The sequence below is a fragment of the Lepisma saccharinum genome, chromosome 8, assembly GCF_977018435.1.
Source record: "Lepisma saccharinum chromosome 8, izLepSacc3.1, whole genome shotgun sequence".
NCBI lineage: Eukaryota > Metazoa > Arthropoda > Insecta > Zygentoma > Lepismatidae > Lepisma > Lepisma saccharinum.
This window is the reverse complement of record NC_139236.1, coordinates 82,266,497-82,288,703: the sequence shown is the minus strand read 5'-3', so window position 1 is coordinate 82,288,703 and position 22,207 is coordinate 82,266,497. Positions and strand designations below refer to the sequence as shown.

Sequence of the window (22,207 nt, the reverse complement as noted above, 5' to 3'; positions counted from 1 at the left end):
GAGACCCAGAGAGCAGCCGGTTCTTTTGTCATCGGCGAGAGGGTGACGGAGGACATGCCCTAGAGCAGTGGAGTTCATTTCAAGGGGGGTGGTAGGTTCTGTTAGAGGCATAACGGTAGAAGTAACTTCTGGAGGGTTGCAGAGCAGAGAGAGGTTGCAAACTCACTACATTTATCCGCCGATGCATAAAGTACACAAATACAAATACAAATAAAAGTTTTCTGCTTTTTACGGTACTTTTGATCATTAGAAACTTATGAATATGTTTTTTTGATTTACTAACAAATAAACTTTGCTTATGTACAAGAACGTAACTCACATTTACGAAACTAAACTGTAAAATTATGCAGTTGCGATTAAAATATTGAAAGTAGTAAACAATAATAAAAGAAGCAAAACACGTATATATCAAAGAAAAGAGGAACTCAAACATTTAGAAGCTACAACTTAAGACTAAATGTGTTCCCGATAAATAAAAATTATAAGAGTAATGTGAAATTTAAATTTTATGTTATGAAAGGTAAAAGAGATTTTAAAAAATGATAAAGTTTACAGATCACTCATATCTTCCCTGTAAGCGTTCAAAGTTCATCTAATTGCTTTCTGCAAGTGATGAAGTGCTTCACGTTTCCAATGTTTATTACGATATTCCCATCTTGGGTCCAACAGTTCTTGTAATGGTATTTGCTCGTCGCCAGTTTCAGAAGCTCGAGACGTGCGCGGCAGAGATCTTCTGTGATGGTGATATTAGAACCCTTCAGTTTCCGTTTATTTCGAAACACACTTGCTCTCGCACGGTAACTAGTAAATTTAACAAGAATGGCTCTTGGCTTACCTCCGTTCTTCTGTCCTCCTACCCTGTGGCTTCTGCAAATATCACCATGCTGGATTTTGATGCCCAGTTGCTCTTCAAACAAGGCGGTTGCTTTGTTATCGGTATTCTCGTTGGAAGTTTCGGGAATACCGAATATCCGGATGGAGTTCCTCCTCTGGTACTGCTCTAAGTCGTCCAATTTGTCCCTGAGCCCTCGGAGTTCCTCATCCTTCTTCTTCAGTTCATCCTTCATGCTGTGCATTTCTTCAACGTTAAAGTTTAGTGTTTCCTCCAGACTTTGAAGCACTGATTTTGTCACTGCCTCGACTATCGAGTCCACCATAATTTTCCTCATTTCAGGTGCCTGCACAGCAATCTTCACTTCTTCACAAACACGTTTCACAAATTCTACGTTGTTGAAGTTGGAAACACTGCTTACGCTGTTCGGTGATCCCTGGTTCTTTCCAGATTTCTTCGGTGCCATACTGAACGGTGAATTAGAAAATAGTACAATACAAGGTACAAAGTAATAAACCGAAGGCGTGTTATTTGCAAATGCACTTCTCAGATATTAATCCCACCTTACAATAATAGTTTGACTATTAGAATGTTAATTTACTGCAGTTGTTTACGTTATTTCGGGAGCACAAACGTTACGCACTAGCGACCAGCCGCCATAACTACTCATTGAAACAGTTCGCGTTGCTTTGGCACGAAGTCCAAGCAAATCAACAAGAAGGGCGGCTGCTGAGTTACGAATATCTCGTAGGTCAATCCAAAGGATTCTCCACTCTGATCTTCACTTGTTCCCTTACAAAATGACAGTTGTCCAGAAACTAACGGCAGTGGACAAGGAACGAAGGCATCAGTGGAAGAAGATCATGTTCTGCACAACACTTGGTTTACAGATGAGGCGTACTTTCATTTAAATGGTGTGGTAAATAAGCAAAATGTTCGATTCTGGGCAAGTGAACAGCCTCACAAACTGCATGAACGTGAGAATTATGGAGAAAAAGTGAGTGTGTGGGCAGCAATTTCAACTCATGGAATCATTGGACCGTTTTTCTGTGACGACACAGTAAACAAAGAACGATACAAGGAAATGTTGGAGAACTCATTTATTCCGCAGCTCTTGGCAACAGGTCCCCATTTACACACTCAGTGGTTTATGCAAGATGGAGCCCGCCCACATACTGCAAACATTGTTCTTGATTTCCTGTATGAGATGTTTAATGTGCGTGTAATGTCTAATCGGTTTCCTGAACGTCACGAAGGTGGGAGATTGTGGCCCCCGCATAGCCCGGATATTAATCTTTGTGACTTTTTTTTGTGGGGTTTCTTGAAAGATAAAGTTTTCGCAAGGAAGCCTGCAGATGTAGTGCAACTCAAGGCCTTTATTGTGCAGTTGTGCCGTGAAATTCCGGAGGACTTGTGCCGCAGGGTTGTGACAAATGTAAAGGTTCGCTTGCAAGAGGTTGTGAACCATAATGGTGGATACATTGAACACATTCTGCACTAAACAAACTTCCATACTCTGATAATTCACTATGCATTAATTTTGTAATGTTTCGATAATAAATAAATGTGTAATAAACAAAACAAATGGTAAGACATTTCGTGCGCCACCCTGTAGGTTGCCAGGGAGGATTATGTTGTGGTAGCCCAGGCTCCACCTTGTCAAAGGATTGATGTTGTAGGATATCAACCCCCCCCCCCCCCCCAAATGAAAAAAAACTCCTTCAGTGCCGCTTATGTGCTACTGTCAGACCTGAATGGTTGTAGACATATAGTTCTCCCAGTGCGTGTGCTACACTGATCACCGTTTGTATGCTGACTGGCCAAAGCAGGGTTGGAGATGTACCTGTAAAGGACGTAAAGATTCAGATGTTTATTTGACTATTTGTTTTGTGAAGTATCGCCTTTATCAGGCCTGGCTTCTATTTCTTCCTGTGTCGAGTGAAATATTGAAGTGTTGGTAGTATCTCTGTATTCTTGTACTCCTGCCACTGTCGCTTGGAGTTTTCATCTGCATTGATCAATTGTAGACGGGATCTAAAAGATAATAAACCTTTTCTCGAGCAAGGCCTCATCTCCAGGAAGCTATCAACTCGCGGCAAGCCACGGCACCTGGCGACCTGTTGAGTGAGATGAGTCAAGGCAAAATGGATAATAAACCTTTTCCTGCTTCCACAAAAATAGGCAATAATTAGGCTGGAGAGTTCAAAGAACTAACCGATCTCTAATTACGCACTGGTAATGATCAGGCTGGAAAGTTCGTACGAACTAACCGATCACTGATAGATCCTGAGATCGAGATAGTTAAGATGTCTGATAATAAACCTGGATTTTTGTAGTGTGTATTTTTGTACAAATTTGTTCACTATTTTTTAGTGTTTATATTGTTACCAGACTACACGCTACCCTGAAGACGGAGGCAGATTCAGCCTCCGAAACGTTGGACATTTTTTTGAAAATAACAGTGGTTAAAAGTCCAAAACCAAGAATGAATAATCTATCATAGTTCGAAATTAAGCAATTATGTATTGTATTAAGTAGAATTTTAAAATTTGCATCTAGAAAACTGAAAACTCTTCAGTAAATTATGATAATGATGGGTGTTATAGTAGTATAACGAAGGGTGTAGGAAGCTTAAAGTTTGCCTCCACAAGTGCAAGCTAGTTCCTCAAGGTTTGAAGGGTCAAGATGATCACAGAAAGTAACGACAGATACGCAAACAATGTGGTAAATACAATATGGATATGAATGATTGATATGTCGTTGGGTTCTCTAGCAGTAGTTTGAGCAAATCTAGTACCTAACTTCACGATATTCACTTCCTATTTTCATGTTAACTCGCACAAGGGAAGTGCACTACACTTCACAGTCGAGGAAATACATTGTAATGTCTTAGTGACTCCAATTATAATATTTATTTATGCCTGTCTATTGTAGTCTGCTAACTGCATTACAACGTGTTTTTTCACAATGTATAACTAACTAACTAACTAACTCTCTAGCCTTCTTAAACCCGAAGGTTCATGGCTGCAGCAACACAGGCCTTCCATCTTTCCCTATCTTGAGCAAGTTCTATATACTCTTTTCCATCCCTACCGATTTCCCTTAGGTCCATCTCAACGTTGTCCCTCCATCTTCGTCTTGGCCTTCCTACAGGTCTCTTACCATCAGGTTTCCCAACAAGAATCCTGTAAACTCCTCTTTCCTCTCCCATTCGTGCCACATGGCCTGCCCACCTAAGTCTTCTTGATTTAATCATTCTAACAATATCTGGACATGAATACAAATTATGTAGTTCTAAATTATGTAACCTTCTCCACTCACCTGTCTCCTCATCCCTTTTAGGTCCAAATATTTTCTTAAGGATCATTCACAATGTATATGCAATCAAAATTTGTCAAATTTTCTTATTAGCCCCACTTCATACTCAGATAGGCAAATCGGACTGGACCTACAGTTTAAACTAGGATCTGAACCACTGTGCCTCCGCCGGGAACGAACCCATTACTCCTTGATTACAAGGCGTAGTATTACCAATATGCCATCGGGGAGGCACATGTATATGTAACGACATGTGGAATAATCACTTATGGTAGAAAAAAGGTACTTATGCATCAACAAATATTGCGTTTCTTTCAGTAACTGCAGCCTTGCTTTCGGGAAATGCACTAGGCCATACTTACGGAAAACAACTTGGTTATGGTAAGTGTACATAAAAACATGAAAAATAAGAGTATTACTAGGTGGGATTAAGGCTTTAGTGGGAAGATTTAGCATTACTGCATGTAACACCATAAGGAAAGTGAAAATTCTTGCACCTTACCAGAAGTGTAGATCTTAGTTATCAGATTTTTGCAACACTGCAACAGAATTACCGGACTACCAAAGGACGTCTACTTTATGGACAAATACACTTTCTGCCCCCGGTTTTTAAAGAAATGTAATTATATATATGTATTGTGTATGTTAATCTTGTCCCCCAAATATATGTAAAGTTGGTACCATTCAACTATTTAACATTTCCATATTAATGCCATGTGTTGAAGGTCATCATAGGCTATACGACGCACGCTTTTAGAAGCGATATCGAGCGGGGCCACGCAGGGGGTGTGCGTTGCGATCAGCCAATGGCAGGAGTGCAACGTTGTACAGTTAGGTGACTGTGGCGCGGAAGTTAAAAGCTGTGTTCTGTATTTTTCTTTCGAGCAAGAAGTTTTCATAAAACTCGCCACTTTAAGGTTCATCATAAGATGGGAAAAGACATTTTGAACCTGACTGTCCAGGTCCCATGAATTTCCGTCGCATATAACCGGAGTTATCGTTCCTTGAAGAAACAAGGGAAACATCACCTTTTATTTCCTTCCGCCTGTTTTCTTTCGTTGCCACCGTGTTGACGCAGCTGAGTTGTTGTGTTTAGAGAAAACTGTGGGTGTTAAATTCGTCTCGATATAAACAATGACTCTTCATTGTTGTGGGCGTTCTCGAACATTGAAAGTCTGGATCAGTTTGAGTTCAGCGTTTTCGCAGCAAGGGCGGTGTAAAATTATTCGCTTAGCGTTCACTCGTGCGCCACAAAGAACAGTTTGTGAAAATATTAAATACAGCCTTTTCGTGCGATAGTGTGTGTTCCGTGTGTTCTTTTTATTTTAAATAATGTCACTCTCAAAACCTAGCACCAGTAGTAGAGGCACCAAGGGTGCAAAATCTAATCATTAACCTCCAGGAGAGTGACTCGGAAATGATTGAAATCAGTGACAAGGAGACCGAGGAAGACGACGAGAGCGGTGATGAATAAATTCCTTCAAGCTTCTTTTAGGTATGGATTTCTCGTATATGCTACAGTGATATGATATTATAATCCTGTGTAGAAATATTCACTATATTATTTCACTGTACTCATATATACTGTGCATGCATTATCAAAATAATGGACACATCGCGAATTTTCTGTCCTTCCCTTGCGCTATCAGTTACTTTGGCAACAGCGCAGTAGCACTGGCTGGGTATTGGTCAAACTCATGTTCCTTCTAAAAGCGTGCGCCGTATAACTTAAGTAAAGGTATTTATTGAATGGTTGTGTTAAAATTCAGGATGTATCGTTTGTACTCTGTTTTGGGAATCTTTGAAGCAAGGGGGCGAAAACCAGTCCTCCAATGAACGCCTAAGAGGGGAAGTAAGTGAGTCTCTTCTTGCGGAAGAGAAGAGGAGGAATCGAGTTGGCAAAGCAAAGCAGTGCGCGCTGCTGGAAACGGCTTTAAGCTGCACTCACTTGCCCTCTTACGAGTTCATAGGTCAAGCCCTCTCGAGTCACTTCTTGCGGAGACTTGTTTTCGTTCGCCTCCCCACGAGTTAACGGGGACAGAGTGTATACTATATGCATATGATTGAATTATATCATTTCTGGAAAACGTGTTATGGGGAGATACGTTAATGTGGAGTGGAACATTGAAATCTCTGTACATATGTACTGGCACGTTGTGTACTGTGGCCACCCATGGAGCAGAGTTGAGCTAAAGGGTTAAATGAATTGAGATGACGTCAGAGGCTCACTTGATGATCGGATGATTTGCGAGCTGCAACTCGCTCCCAAGTAGCAAATGCAGTACAGTTAAGATATGTTTTACTCTGTAATCTGTTTATTGATTATGAATTGATAACAATGTGTGTGAAGATATTGTGAATCGACAACAATACGTATACTTTTCATTATAGGAGTAAATAACTATGGTGGTTATCCTACAAAGCATGGGTATGGTGGTTTCCATGGAGGGAATGGTGCTTCAGGCTATGGTGGAGGATATGGACCAACTGGATATTATGGAAACTATCCTACTGGAGGAGGTTTGTAAGTTTATCAACTGTCACAGAAGTAATGATGATTAACAATGAATAGATGAAGGGGAACGCAACCGAAATACCGATACAAATTTCTTGTTGGTTGATTGATTGACTGATTTGGTGTTTTAAGTCCACTTTATGCACAGCAAGGCTAATCGGGACTGGACCTACAGTTTAACGTGGGATCCGAACCAATATGTGTCTCCAGCGGGTATCGAACCCGGGACCCCTTGATTACAAGACAACGACGTTACCACTGCGCCATCGGGGAGGCCCTATGTACAAATGTTTACTTAAAACCATCAAATTGTAAATAAGCTAACTTTCTATCAGTTTTGTCTAACCTCGACGATGAAGGTGAGTGATGATTAGATAAAATTAATTAAAGGGGTCAGTTGCAAATAACGCCAATTTCCAGGAGGAGTTTTAAATCTCGGAACGTCAATGGCGAGTCCGAAAAATCGACCACTTATATCCTGTCTCAGTTATCTCTGGAGCAATGTTGCACATAGCGTCACAGAAGTGGGGGAAACCGAGTGGGCAGAGCGAAGCAGTACATGCTGCTGGGAAGGCTGGTAACTGCAGTCGCTTTCCCCCTCCACGCAGTCCCGTTCCATCTCACGTGTTCATTGGTGTAGTCGTCTTGCGTCACTACTTGCGCAGACACTTATTTTCGTTCGCCTGCTCCAGAGATCGTTGGAAGAGAGTGTAATGCTTTCGACTTCCGACTTGGAATAATTCTCTTAAGTATCATATATAGGAATACACATTGTGTTTCACACATTAGATTATGAATACAATATTATTGAAAAACAAACATTAAGTTTGACAAAATTCATAACTTGCAATTAACAGAAAAATATAAATTATCATTTCAACCATAGGAATGGAATATTCGCCGACATACAGACCTGTGCCAATGGGTTATCAAGGTAAGCTATTGTTCATTATAGCTATATTTTTAAATATAGCTACTTGCTATTGGATGTGAATACCTTCAATTAGTACAAAAATATCTTAGTTGACATTGACAAGACCTTGAAGCGAGCCGTTACCTTCTGAACGAGTCTAACATTCCCCCTACTTCATGCACACAAATGCTATTCTCGTTGTTTACCCACCTTTTAAACATTCGCGCGATAGCAAGTATCCTATTCCGTAAGGAATCCGTAGCAAAAATATAATTTCTTTAAGTTAGTGCGCCTCTATTGCTAAACTCTCTTCTATTGAATCCCATCGTCGCTGCTATTTCACTTTCAACTTCAAGGCGGGAGACTGCTGCTTCCTTACCTTTTAAATGCAACAAGACAAAATGTCATACGACAGAAAAATTAAACATGTGTATATGGCCTTATTTGTCTGTTTCATTGGGTATATTATAACTGTGTACTATGTAATATACTGAAGAATTACAATTATAAGTAATACAAATAGTATCAATCCGAAAATTACTTTATAACAATTTGCTTTATTATTTTTATTAAATTTCAAATATAATGTTTTATTATCTCAAAATGCAATCATTTTGTCAAAGATGTTAAACATGTATGTCAGATTGTGATTATTTTAGTATTAACTACTCTTAGTGATTACTTTGTATATTGTATATCGCATGATCGTTAAAATTAATAAACTATATTGTTCTGTTTAAGTAAGGAGTATGATCTTTACATGGCTCTTGCATAAACTTACTTGAAGCGAGGATATAAAAAAATACTTGAGTTGGTGTTTTAAGTCCACTTTAAGCACAGTAAGGCTAATCTGGACTGGACCTACGGTTTAATGTTGGATTCGGACCACTGTGCCATGTGCCACCATCGGGTATCGAACCCGGGACCCCTTCATTACAAGGCAACGACCATAAAAAATACTGAATCTATTTTATTGAAAAGAACAACAATGTTATTTGAATAGGAAATTTCTCGGGGCGATGCATCGTATATCGTTTTAAGTTTCTTCCTTTTGTTCTATCGGGTTGAGTTCTCACCCCCCCCCCCCCCATCTCCTGGTTCTGTTAAAATTACAATAGCTTGACATTTACTAAGTATAAAGTCAAAACGTTACGAGTAATATGTTAATGTACAAACAAACCAGTTCAGGAATTATAATATTCATTTGAGAAACTGTTTTCAGTTTATTTACAGTCTAATCCTGAAAACTTATAACTGGCATTTTACTGCAATTTCAATAGTTTCAATTCCAGTATGCCATATATAGCTATTCAGAAACATACCTTTGATAAAAAGTTATTACGATTCTGCTAACTACTAATCTCTAGATTAAAGTTTACTTTACAACATGCAATACATAAGACACATTAATATTAAAACATATTCCCCCATCTTGTGGTTGAATATGAACTAACCTAAACATTTATTTTAACACAACAGAAGATATCATTTTCCACTCATTGTTCATATGACATTTATATCTTTATATGATCGTGTATTTTAAGTAAGAAATATTGTATCCCAAAAGAGGTAGTTATGTATTATTTAAGTCACGAAAAAAAATGTTTACTTTATATGTAATTTCTAGGACCATATGGAAGAGAAAAGTATCCTGTCGATTCTGGTTTGTATTAAACTTTTATTCTATGCCTATGTATAATTTTATGTATAATTGATTTGATTGATTGATTTGGTTTATTTTACTTAGGTTTTCTGCCACTAGTCACGCAGATGAGAATGAGTGATGGATGATATGATGAAATTGATGAAGGGAGAATTAGAAAAACACTCATGCCCATGCCGGAATTCGAACCCAGGATATGTTTACTTTCACGACGTGAATGTCAACAAATGTATGTTTCTTCTGAGAAATCATATTGGTTATTGCAATGGCAAATATGCAGAAAACTTACTCGTAGGAATGTAGTGCATGTGATGAAATTATACCACTGAATGTGTAGCTAAGTTGTGGGTATATATTCTGCTGTATATCTACGACCAATATATTCACAGGACGGAACTAACTCAAAGGAAGAGATCTCTTAGACGTAACGTAGTTTTGTTTACATTAACTTTGTTTTTGCAGTTGACGGAGAAAAGTGAAGCACACGAAATTCTCGGGACTACATTGTGACATTGCGATGAGATAGTGTTGGATTTTAAATTTGAGTACTTATGTGAATGCTGTAAACAGTTGGCCTAAATGTAGTAATTATGAACATATATGTGATTTGGAATTATCAATGTTCATTTATGTAATGCCGTTACCCGTTAGTAAGCCACGAATTATTATTAACTTACTTGGAAGGTGCAGCTAACCGCTTTACCGCAGATAAAAATAAATCTAATACTTATAAAACATAACTGTGAAATTACTTATCCATATGTATTACATGTAATTATGAACAACCAAGCCAGTAATAAGATTTTGTTTTGATTTAACCATTTTTCCAGGACTGGGCAATATTGCAGGTGATAGTGAGTATTTTGTTATATCAATACTTTACGTAATATAATTATAACATATTAAAAAATCGAAAAAACTGTCTGTGCATGTATAAACACTATCTTATATTGCTTCACTATAAAAATAGGATGCATCAATTTTCAATATGCATAAGTTCTAAATTATGTTTTTATAATACACATGTACAAATACGTAATATGGTTTCTTTACAGGTCTTCCCATATGCAGAAGTAGGCTTCAAACGCTAGCAAAGCTGATAAAGAGTAAGATTTACAATTAAGGTGATTACTACATGTTAGATACAAAATCAAGCATCATAACATGGTTGTAGCAGGCAAATTGATAACTCCTGCTTGGTCAGGTGTTCAGCCTGAAAGTTTACCATGGATATACATTGATGATACAGGGTGACAATTAATGAACTATATGAAATAAAACCGTCATAATTTCTGAACCGTTCGCGTGATGACGTCCAAACTGCGTGGCTGGCCACAGGGCATGATGGGAATTCGTATGCGTATGCTCACGCAACGTGTTGATGTCGGCCATTTGCAAGTGAAAATGTCCTGGAGGAGTATTTTGGGGACCGCATTCTGGCTCTGGGGTACCCAGAGGCCACTGGGGGGGGGGCTATGTTAAGGACAAGGTGTACAGGAATAACCCCAAAACCATTGCCAAGCTGAAAACTGCCATTCAGGAGGTCATCGACAGCATCGACACTTCAGCGGGTCATGCAGAATTTTGCTGTTCGTCTGCCCCACATCATCGCCAGAGATGGCAGACATATCGAACATGTCATAACCTAAATGCGAATGTCTATAGTGCCGTTTACATGTGCAATACAGTTTGTGTACTACGTGGTTTGTCACTAATTTCCGTTTTATTTCATATAGTTCATTAATTGTCACCCTGTAAATATCGATTAATAAATCTAATAATGATAAAATACAATTTAGTAGACGGTATACTTTAAGGCTGAATAACCTTCATTAGCAAAAATGATTTGTACATGTTAATTAATATTTTCTTGACATATGTTTACACATATTCCTGAAGATAATGGTTTGCACCCAAAAACAAATGTATTCCAAACGCGTCTCGAATAGCCTCTATTAGTCAAAATATTCTAATCAGAGCCTTGTTCATTATTAAAACTAAGAAAAAAACACAAACGAAATCAAATAATAAAAACCATGACGTGAATAATAAATGTATAATGATAGTAGAAACAATAGCGTTGTATACTAAAAGTTGAGGAAAAGAAAGAAAGAAAATTCATTTCATTCAATTTATACATTAGCAATTTCATATAACTGTCAATAAATATTTTAAATTAAATTAATGTTCTTCCATTTTCAGATTGGTCCGAAGATACAATTTTTGCACCATCAATTAGTAAGTACTAAATATAGATTGGTATAATAATGCATACATTGCCATCATTTATACCTCCAGCCTCTCTTTGACAATTACATTATTTTTATGTAGTTTAGTTGCTTTAAAAGGACACCAATGTTTCATGAAACCTGGCACTGAAAATTGGAATCATAATCTCGTCCTTCTGTATTTATATATGTTTATGTTTCTTTGTCTATTACATGTAGTGTTGAGATATCCTCAGGTAATAAACAACGTTAATTGAAATAGTCAAGAAATAAATATCAAAGAAAAACTTTCACGTTTCAAGATTTCTTTTGGTAATTGTGAACATTTTTTTAATATCTAAGAAACTAAAAGTTAAAATATACAAAACAGTAATTTTGCCTGTAGTATTATATGGGTGTGAAACTTGGTCCCTTACATTGAAAGAGGAACATAAATTGAGAGTATTTGAAAATAAGATCCTTAGGAAAATATTTGGACCTAAAAGGGATAAGGAGACAGTTACATAATTTAGAAGTACATAATTTGTATTCATGTACAGATATTATTAGAATAATTAAATCAAGAAGACTTAGGTGGGCAGGCCATGTGGCACGAATGGGAGAAGAAAGAGGAGTACGCAGGATTCTTGTTGGGAAACCTGATGGTAAGAGACCTGTAGGAAGGTCAAAACGAAGATGAAGGGACAACATTGAGATAGACCTAAAGGAAATCGGTAGGGATGGAAAAGAGTATATAGATCTTGCTCAAGATAGGGACAGATGGAAGGCCTGTGTTGCTGCAGCTATGAACCTTCGGCTTTAAGAAGGCTACAGAGTTAGTTAGTTAATTGTGAACATTTTTCTCGCAAACAAACAAATTGTATGGCCATTGGGAACTTCAAACTAAAATTATATACTTGAATGATTCCTAATTATTTAACCAAAATCAAGTGAATTCGATGGACAAAGATAACCAGTGTAAATGTAAAGTGTACGCGTAAGTGTTAGATTTTATACTGATGAATGAATATATCACTAAAAATCCTGGTACATAAATATTCACAAAAATAATGATTAATTACATTTTTCACTTTAAAAATATAGTAAAATTAATTGGATACTAGCATTCTTCCGTTGTATTGGGCTTTCAATATAATTATTATAAATATCAATACTATACAAGAATTACAACGGTAATAGCTATTGGAAATATAATAATTTTGATGTTAATATTTTATTCTAGCTGCACAAGAAGTTAGTTCTCAAGAAGCAAGGCGTAAGTGAAATTTCACCAAATTTATATTATTTACATTCTTGTGAAGGAATATAGCGTGGATATAAAAATCATATTTTTAATTATTGTTTTCAGCATAATCATTGAAATTAATAATACACGTGCGTTTAAAATGTTATAATAATATTTTATATTTATCAATTTTGATTCTAATCTTTTGTAGCGGGATAAAGAAAAGCTTCCAAGAAAAGCTAGTAATTACAATTTGACAAGAAATGTGTTCAAACTAACAGAAATAAAAATGTTTAAAATGTATGTTGATTAAATATTGTTACGGTTAGTATCAGTCACGTCAATATGGAAAAGAATGCAAATTATGACATGAAGTCTTGTTCCCACATTATTTATTTCCAGCTGGACAACAATTTAGCTCTCTTGAAGCAAGACGTAGGTGAAATATTCGCAATTTGCTATTAATTATATTTTTATCGTGAAAATATGGTGAAATTTGGACCAACAATGGTAAACAAAGCACTTGATTATTCTGAAATAAACTTTGCATTCACAATTTCTTATTCATGGGTCTGAATATACATAATTAAAATAACAGCTGTTCAACATCGAAACTGATGTGCGTATAAAAGGTGAAATATTCACAAATTTGTTATTTATTAGTAATTCAAAGCACTTTCTGTTATTCGTATGTGCATGAACTATTATTTATACTAATTTTGTTCCCCCCAAAATTTACCTGAGGCTGGTTCCACTGATTACAATGTTATTGCAATAAACCCTTTTGCAGCTGAACAAAAATTTAGTTCTGTTGAAGCAAGATCGAAGATAAATATTCTGAAATTCTCTACTAAATAGACATTTCTAATGAAGCGTGAAAGTTAAAGTAATACTAACACAATACTATAGAACGTATGTCTTTGTTGAATTTATTATTACATTCAATATTACCTAATATTTATGTTAATATATATATATATATTTATATGTATACCTATATGTTAATATTTTTTTTTTACCTGGACAACAAATTAACATTCCTCAAGATAGCATTAGCGAGATAATCAGAAATGTTGACATATTTACATATTTTTCTTGTAAGATGAACCTGAATACAAGTAGAGCAAGATGGGGCAAGACTGCGCAGTTTTTGTTACTTATGTTTTATTGAAGTTATGAATCTATAGTAACATACGGAAAAAATAACACAGAACCAGGGTTGGCATGTTTAAAACACTTTGTTTTAAACGTTTAAAACACACGGCTTTGCTTTTTACAAATGTTTTAAACGTTTAAAACCATGTGTTTTAAACATGTTTTTTTTAGAAGTGTTTAAAACACATTTTGGTACTTGATATTTTATAGTCTGTGATAATTTTTTTGTTTGACAACCTTGTCTTTTCATTGAATCTGTGTCTCACTTATCGCACAACACTTGAGCAACCTTATATTCTGAAGTCACGATAGAAAGCTTTTTAATTTTAGGTTAAATCGAAACGTCTCAGTTCTTTGTTTCGTACCGTCCTTTAAGTAAGCTGGTAACTAATATCTGAATACACAATGCGTGATTTTGATCATGACGTGATTTTTTTTTCTCTTGCGATACGATTCATTGGTTTGTATAACTGAATGAAGCGCAGACGCTTACTGTTCAGGCAGCAGGAAATATTTCACCCTGATTTTTCCAGGACGAGGATAGTAATTCTATAATATTTAGTTCCTTGAAATTTAGTAGTTGTATTGGCTATATAACCATTTCGAGAAATGATGAGCCCCTCTCAGGCAGATTTGCCTACACTTAAAACAAGCTCAACATGCCCATATGAGCTTTTTGCTCAAGTGTGGAACCCTGTCTAATCCAAGATTTTTGTAAACATGCCCTTGGGAATTTCCTGTGAAATGATGAGCCCCTCAGATTGATTTGCCCACACTTACAAAAGTTGCATCAGCCAGATTTTTGTCCATAAGCTTGTTAAAAATATGCTCTTTTTGATATTGTTTTGGATACACCTGAAATTAAGCCAAAAAACCCACACCCACCCACACATATTTACTTCCGATTTAAATTCAATTGGATACCAGGTTCAATTTGTTTATCTAATATTAAAACAATGTAATATGCAGAGACCCTCTAGAATTGCTCTGTGACTCTCTCATTTCTTACATCATAAACATATGATTTTTCCCCTATAAGAATAACACTACATATGGTGTCATCGGGGAGTGTATCGTGGAATTCACAGATAATTTTAATATTTGTCCTGTCATTAACCACAACCTGTTTTCTTTTTGAAGTGTTGATGACAAACATGGGTCTCTGTGCTTTGAATTCATCTGATGTGTAATACATGTCAGTATTGCCAGTAGTGACCCTTTTGTATGATGTAAATGCTTCATATAATTTAAGGAAATCATCCTTGGACATGTCTAAATTATAATTTTCTCTAGGAAATACCTCATTTCTGCCATTTTTAAGATATATGTTCTTGATGTTGCAGTTATCAAATTTACTTGCATTTTTTTCTTGATTATTGTGTCTTCCAGTCTGAAACAGTACCACCACAAAATCCGGCATGTCATATTGTATACTGGAGAATGAATTTGTAGCATGAAACTCATAATAGGTACCAGTTGCGGGCTTCTGTACACATTGATATGTATAAAATTGTAGAGGAATCTGTGGATTTTTTATTATATCAGCTTTGTATTTAAGAGCATAACTGGCTTCATATTCAACAACAGGGATTCTTAGCTCCATAGTCTGAATAATGCATTTGCCTTCATCAGGTAGGGTATTAGGCAGAGCTTCCCCTGTAGAGTTTAATGCACTGTACCTCATCAAAGCATTATTATCATTGGCAGCTCTTCTAAATGTGATTCTTAAACCACCCTTCCACATAATATCTTTGTAATCTGAGAAGGATCCTGGCAACAGGCGCATGGGGAACAGCACTGTGTGGCTTTTAGATATAATTTTATCACCAGCCTCAAATCCACCTATTTTGTAGTAAGAAGCCTCGGTTTTGGATAATTTTAGTGTGGCCAAAGCTGTGGAGGTAATACCGGGATAATCTACTCTGTTTATAACAACACCATGCTTTCTGATCTCAATTTCAGAGAATAGATGTGGCACAAAATTATCTACCAATCTTATATTTGAATTTGCCGGATAATCGGTACCATCGAGTTTTACAACATCAAATTTGATATATAGATCTGCTCTGTGGGGGTGTATAAAGCCATCCCCTACATCAAGATCAACCTCAATCTCTGTGTTGGGTTGATTTAAATTTGCAAATGTCCTCCTGTTTGGGGGGAATGATTGTAGCTCATAACTCTCAATATTTTCCATTTTCTTCTTGTATGTATTTTTATTTAAATATTAATCTCTATGATTGCAGTTGTTGTGGCTCCAGCAAAATCAACTAATTCTTCTTTTTCATTAGTGACCATCAATTCAATATAATCTATTCTATTATGGCACACAGGAAAATATAATGTTGGGGATGGATTGTAGATGATGGGCTCCATGAATTCATAATTAGGTTTGAATGTTGCAATGATGCCAGTTTGTTTGTGAGTGCCTATGCCATTTGATTTGGTGATCATACCCTCGGCCACATTACAGTGAATATTCAGATTCTCTATGGCTAAGAATTTAGGTATATTAATAGCAGTGTGTTTGATGCCTGGTTCAAGTTTTGTGTTGTTCTCAAATCCTAACAGCTCTCCTATAGTACCCAGATTCACTGTTTATGTGGCAGATACAATTTCTACTCTGTGAGTGACAGAATTTTGAGTTAAAACTATACCTCTGGGTAATTGAGCATTTAGAGTGGACAGATTATACTGCCCTGGAGTGATGACAATTTTTTGATCACCAACTGCAATTGTGTTGTTGTGGTGTGTAATATTAGGGATCAAGTACATGCCGTAAATGCTCTGAGAGCTATTGTTTTGGGAAACACTATGTCATCATGTAATTTGAGTTTCAATATTGAATTTTGGCTGGTGAGATGGAATACCCCCATGATGTTTTAAATACCACAAGGCTTTTTGAAAATTTTCAATTGATGGTTTATTTATTTGAGACATATATCTAAGAACAGATAAACACAAATGTCCGCAATTAACATCTTTGAAGTTTTGAACACGGGCATTATTGTAATAAAGATTAGCTGAATTTAGATATTTTATTAAATTTTTAGGTGGAGCACCTCCAAATGAATCAAACACAAATGCCTCATTTTTTAAATATTTAAGATAACAGATCCAGTGAGTGCCCTGATTTTTGTACTTATCCAAATTAACAATGCCACACTCTTTGTTGAGTGGTTGTTCTGGTAAAGAATCAGACATGTACACACCTCTAAAATGTTTGATGCCCAGTGGCTTGATTAAAGCTTCAATATCTTGGTTTGTAAGCGGCTCTTGTTTTTTTTAAACTTATTCATGGCTCTCTTAACACCTTTGCCTTGTTTCTCTATGGCCAGGTTATGGCGCCTCTGCTCATCTAATTCTGCCCTATTCTTGTTGGCATCTATTACTGTTTTTGCTATGGCAGCTGATCCCCCAGCCAAGCTCCCCACAGCCCCGAGAGCAGCTAAGATGGCAGGGATAGTAAATATAAATCCCCCCACATGTGATTTTTTTCTTGATTGCTGTAATTTTTTTTAATTGGGGGGTGCTAAGCAACAATTTCATACCATGACCCTTGGCAATACAAGAATTTTTTTCTTGCGCTGCTTTTTGGTTAAAAGGCTATCAATAGTTTTAAGAGATTTAAGACCTGCATAAGGTACTTGATACATAACACCCTTGGCCTTCATTGTAGGTTTATTATATACATATTCACAACCCCCACCCCAGTTTTTGTTTGGTGTTCATAGCTATGGTGGTCCCCAATGCTGCTATTTTTTCACTTAAAGAAGCATCTTTGCTTACAAATCTACCAAATGCAGCCTCTTCTAATTTCTTGTCTGCAACATGTCTCTTGTCAAGATCAGAATGTGTGTTGTATGCTATGTCATGGTCTCTACAAGCATCATCTAGGGGATTAACACCAGGATTACCTCTGTTTAATCTATGGTCCAATTTTGTGCCTGGACCACAATACTGATAGCCTGGAATGTGTAGTTCAAATGGCAGCTTGTTTATAATGTCATTAACAAGCCCCCGACCCTCAGAAATATTCCAAAATTTAGGTGGTAGAGTATTAATAATTTTTATAAGATATCCAATCCCCTTAGTGTCATTTACTATAAAATTAGACAATTTTGTGCTTATCATGTCCATAATTCCTACCTTTTCATTGTAAAAATTGTGGTTGCCAGCATTTTCCTCCCCAGCTATCACCAATAACCTATCTACAAGTTTCCTGACATCATCAACCCACACAAATTCTTTAGGCAGGGTGTTGTATTGTTTGATTCCACTGCCAGTCTTGATCTGTGACCATATGGGCTTGATTAAATTATTGTATTTTGCTCCACTGCTAGACTTGACTCTTTTTTGTGTGGGATCATTGTTCTGGTATAGAGCATCTGAGTTTATTAATATTTCTTTGTAATATTCATAATCTTGATCTGTATAGCTGCCAGGCCTCTTCCTAGTCATCAGTTCCCACAACCCAGGTGTGCCGGGGTACTTAACAAAAGCACCTTTTTCTCCAAGACGAGATTCTGAATATACAATCAGGTCATCCCCCATAAATGTTACTCTGAAATTGCCAATTCTATGTATGATGCTACCATCACGCTCTGTGTCAGCATATAAGCCAAAGACCTCATCTTTATTGTCTTTAGGTGTGGTTAAATATTTTTGAGCAAGAAGACCCAATTCAATAGGATCCTGAGTAGCTTCAATTCTTCGAGGAGCAATAGGACTAGGTGTATGAATACTGGAAAGTGGGGTGAATGGATAATCTAATATGTTCCTAGCAGCTACAGGTACAAGCTCTGTGATCAAATTTTGATTTTGCTCTGTAACAGTTTTGATATTTTTACCTAATTCACCAATAGCATCAATTATAGGCTGTTCTGTTTGTTTGTGTTTTTCATAGATTCCCCGGTTCTCTGATTTCCATCCCTTAAATCTTTTTACAAGATAATCTCTTAACTTAAGATCATCAATGATTGGCCTTTTCATGTTTATTTATATATGTTTCAATGTCTAGAAAATTGTTGATTTTATTTCTGTATTTGCCACTATTGGGTGTTCTTGTCATATCAATTGTGACAAACCCATAACTGTCCTGGTTCCAGCACCTACTGCAAAACTTGGAAAAATTATTGTAGCTCAAGTCCCCACCTACATATTCATCATGTATGTGTTTGAGGTTGGTATGATCTTGATGAAACACACATATAAAATTGCTGTTGTCTCGGATCAGCTGCTTGGGTATTTTTGAAAAAGTCTGTGCCAGGTAGAAGCAATCAATGTTTTTGTGTCGGCCCTGTGTAAATAAATTTCTAACCTTGTTTTGATTATCCAATATAATGTCATCAAACACAACAACAGAATTATCGAGACAGTCATGAAGTGGCTTAACATCTGGTTCAAAAGTGGCAATATCCAATCCATCATATAGCTTCATCAGCTGTTGATATTTTAATTGTTCCAAGCTCTTAGAGAAGACATACAAGTGCCTGTTTTTCCAGTCTAACCAGTTGGGTGCCAATAAAAAATTATCAACCATTAGTGTAGTTTTACCACAAGCAGATGGCCCAACAATAAGACACCTAATATTATCAGGCAGCAATTTTCCATTTCTCTTATTCTGCTGTTCAGGTTCTGGCAGCCATTTTATAACATCCCAGGTGTTCATATTATTATTTTGTTTGCATCGATCCAGCTGTGTTCTGGGAGTCCTAGCCATTTGACAAGTAACTTGTTGCCTTTTCTGCGGATGATTTTTTCTATGAGATATGTGTCAGGCTGTTTAGTTTTGCTGAGCTCTTCTTCATAGAACCTGCCTTTGAGAATTTCTCCTTGGTGGTCTTTTATTATATATGTGTTAAGGGTCCCAGGTTTAACTTGAACCACTGTAAATAATTCAGTGCTCCAGTTTCTTGTAAAGCCTCTTTTGAATAAGTGCTTATATTTGCTGATTCTTACTTGATCACCCACCCTGTATTTGGCTTTTTTTGCTGTTGGCTGATATCTAGGATAATAAACAGTGCTGATCAATTTTTGCTCATCAGATGAAGTTACTTCAGAGGGTTTCATGTTGATTGTGGAATGGACCGAGTTGTTATATTTTTGTAGAAGTTCTGGAAGAATATTAATCCATTTATAATTACCTTGGAGGGTAAATTGTTTATACATAAGATTTTTTAAGGTTCTGTTGAATCTCTCTACAATTGAGGCCTTGAGATCACTGTAACTCGAATAATGTTGTATTGACTGGCTTTTAATAAATTGTTGAAACACTGAATTATAAAATTCTTTGCCATTATCTGTTTGCAAATAGAGCGGTGATCTTCCACTCTGATTGATGATTGTTCTGATGGCTTCTGTAACACATTTTCCAGTCTTGGATTTGAGTGGCACAGCCCAGGCAAATTTTGAAAATGTGTCTATTACAGTAAGTAGATACTTGTAGCCCTTGTTGATTTTGTCTAAGTTTTTCAGCTGTCCACTTGCTATTTCAATCAAGTCGCTCTGCCATAAATCATCTATGCCCTTTGTGACTACTGGCAGTCTCTTAAAATTATGTCTGGCTTGTCTGTGTAATTCATCAACAATAATTTGTCTAGACATATGTAAACAAGAATATTGCAACTATGGGGTGTTCAGCAGCTGATACTACAGGATTTTCTAAATATAATTTGTCCCCTTTTTGTATTTTAAATTGCATAGAGCCATCATCTTCAACATAGGCTGTTTCTAATGTATTGGGATCTGTAAAATCCTCTAATTCTACACTGGTGATTTTCACTTTGTTATCAGCATTTGTTATTGATAAGGTGGGGTAGTGGTGTGCCTGTGGTTGTAGCCAATATTTGATTTTGATTGGTCTCAATGTGCCCCAACAAAAAACTGGTAATAAAATTGTGCAGGGGACAGCATATATATTTTGCCACCTGGTGTAAATGGTGAATCATATTCTTTGTTGGGGATGCTGTACAATTCAAGAATTACTGTATGTTTAGGATTTTCGATTATGCCTGTTATTTCTTTTTCTGCTGTGAGCAATCTACTTGTTACAGATTCAAGGTGCTCATTGATAGTCCTAACAATCTCATCGTGCCCCGGCTTGATTCTTATGTCCACAGCAAGTTTCTTGTATTGTTGCACAATTTCTTGTAGCTGGGTGGCAAAAACAGACAGAGCATTTGCTTGATTGGATTCCATGGTCCCTAGCTGTTGCTTGATATTAGCTACAATTTGCTGTAAATTTTCAACAACTGCCAATTTTGAATTTTGAGCAGTAAGATCATGGACCTGTCTTCTGATATCCTCAAACAGGGCATGCAGTTCATTAATATGTTGATTGGTTGGTAGAGTGGCCACTGTCTGAGTGAGTTGTTTGATCTCTGTCTGGATATTCTTGATATCTTCTGATTTCAATATGCGATTCACTGCCCTCTTTATATTTTTAAGTTCCTGTGATGTAGGCAGATTTGACACAGTATTTTGCAAAAATTCAAGTGCCAATTTTACATTGTTTAATTCAGAAGCATCAGCCACATTTTGCATAGCATCTTGGAGCAGGGCTATATCTGCCTGAGTGGGTGTTGATTGTTGTAAAATTTCAAGTTTTGTTTGGATATCATCAATCAAGTGATGAAAATGAGATAGCTCAGATTCAGTGTTGAGGTTTTCAAGTTTTGTGATCTGTTGCTGGACACTAACAAGGGTATCTACAATACCGGGCAGGCGGGATTCTAGAGATTCTTGTACATTTGCCAAATCACTTTGCACTGCTGCTATTGTACCTTCAAGATGGGTTATGGTACTTTGAACTTTTCCAAAATCTTCATATGTTTCAAGTTGCAGCTTAATATTGGCAACACTCCGAGTTATTGCACTCAAAGCATCAGAAGATGGCAAGTTGTTCATAAAATTTTCAAGTGTCTCAATTTTTTCTTTAACCTCGGCTATGGCATTATTCAAGGGGTCCAGATTAGGTATCTGTAATGACTGAATCTGTTCTTTTAGAGTGGAAATCACTAGATCAAAATCTTCTTGTGATTTTATGCTTTTGACAATTGTTTGGAGCTGTGCCTGGACATTATTTATTTGCTCTTCCAATTGTTGTTTCAATTGCTCAGAGTTGGTGGCCTGGGTCTTAAATTTGGCTTGAAGAGCTGCTACAGCTTCTTCTAAACTTTGAAAATTATCCAATGTGGCCAAATCAGTATATTTCTGAAGCAATAATTTGAGTTCAGAATCAATTTTAAGAAGAGGGTCCATGCATTGTGATTGTAAATTTGTAATTTCTAATTGAAGACTGGCATTGAGTGTGGTTTGTAAAGCTTGTAAATCACTTCTTAATTTCTTGACTCTGAC

At 36.5% G+C, this 22,207-nt stretch overlaps 1 protein-coding gene across 5 annotated transcripts in view; it reads left to right on the top strand.

Annotated features, from left to right (window-relative positions):
• LOC145991211 (uncharacterized) overlaps positions 1 to 22,207 on the top strand; it is a 65,646-nt gene that overhangs the window by 6,000 nt on the left and 37,439 nt on the right. For 2 of the 5 annotated variants that reach the window (XM_083127130.1, XM_083127128.1), the window contains exons 3-11: positions 4,469 to 4,531; positions 6,542 to 6,670; positions 7,552 to 7,599; positions 9,206 to 9,241; positions 10,072 to 10,095; positions 10,297 to 10,347; positions 11,444 to 11,479; positions 12,692 to 12,724; positions 13,097 to 13,129. In XM_083127130.1, coding sequence (XP_082983256.1) covers positions 4,469 to 4,531; positions 6,542 to 6,670; positions 7,552 to 7,599; positions 9,206 to 9,241; positions 10,072 to 10,095; positions 10,297 to 10,347; positions 11,444 to 11,479; positions 12,692 to 12,724; positions 13,097 to 13,129 — 453 coding nt within the window. The remainder of the gene's footprint in view (positions 1 to 4,468; positions 4,532 to 6,541; positions 6,671 to 7,551; positions 7,600 to 9,205; positions 9,242 to 10,071; positions 10,096 to 10,296; positions 10,348 to 11,443; positions 11,480 to 12,691; positions 12,725 to 13,096; positions 13,130 to 22,207) is intronic. The other 3 variants (XM_083127132.1, XM_083127129.1, XM_083127131.1) reach the window with 2 other exon arrangements.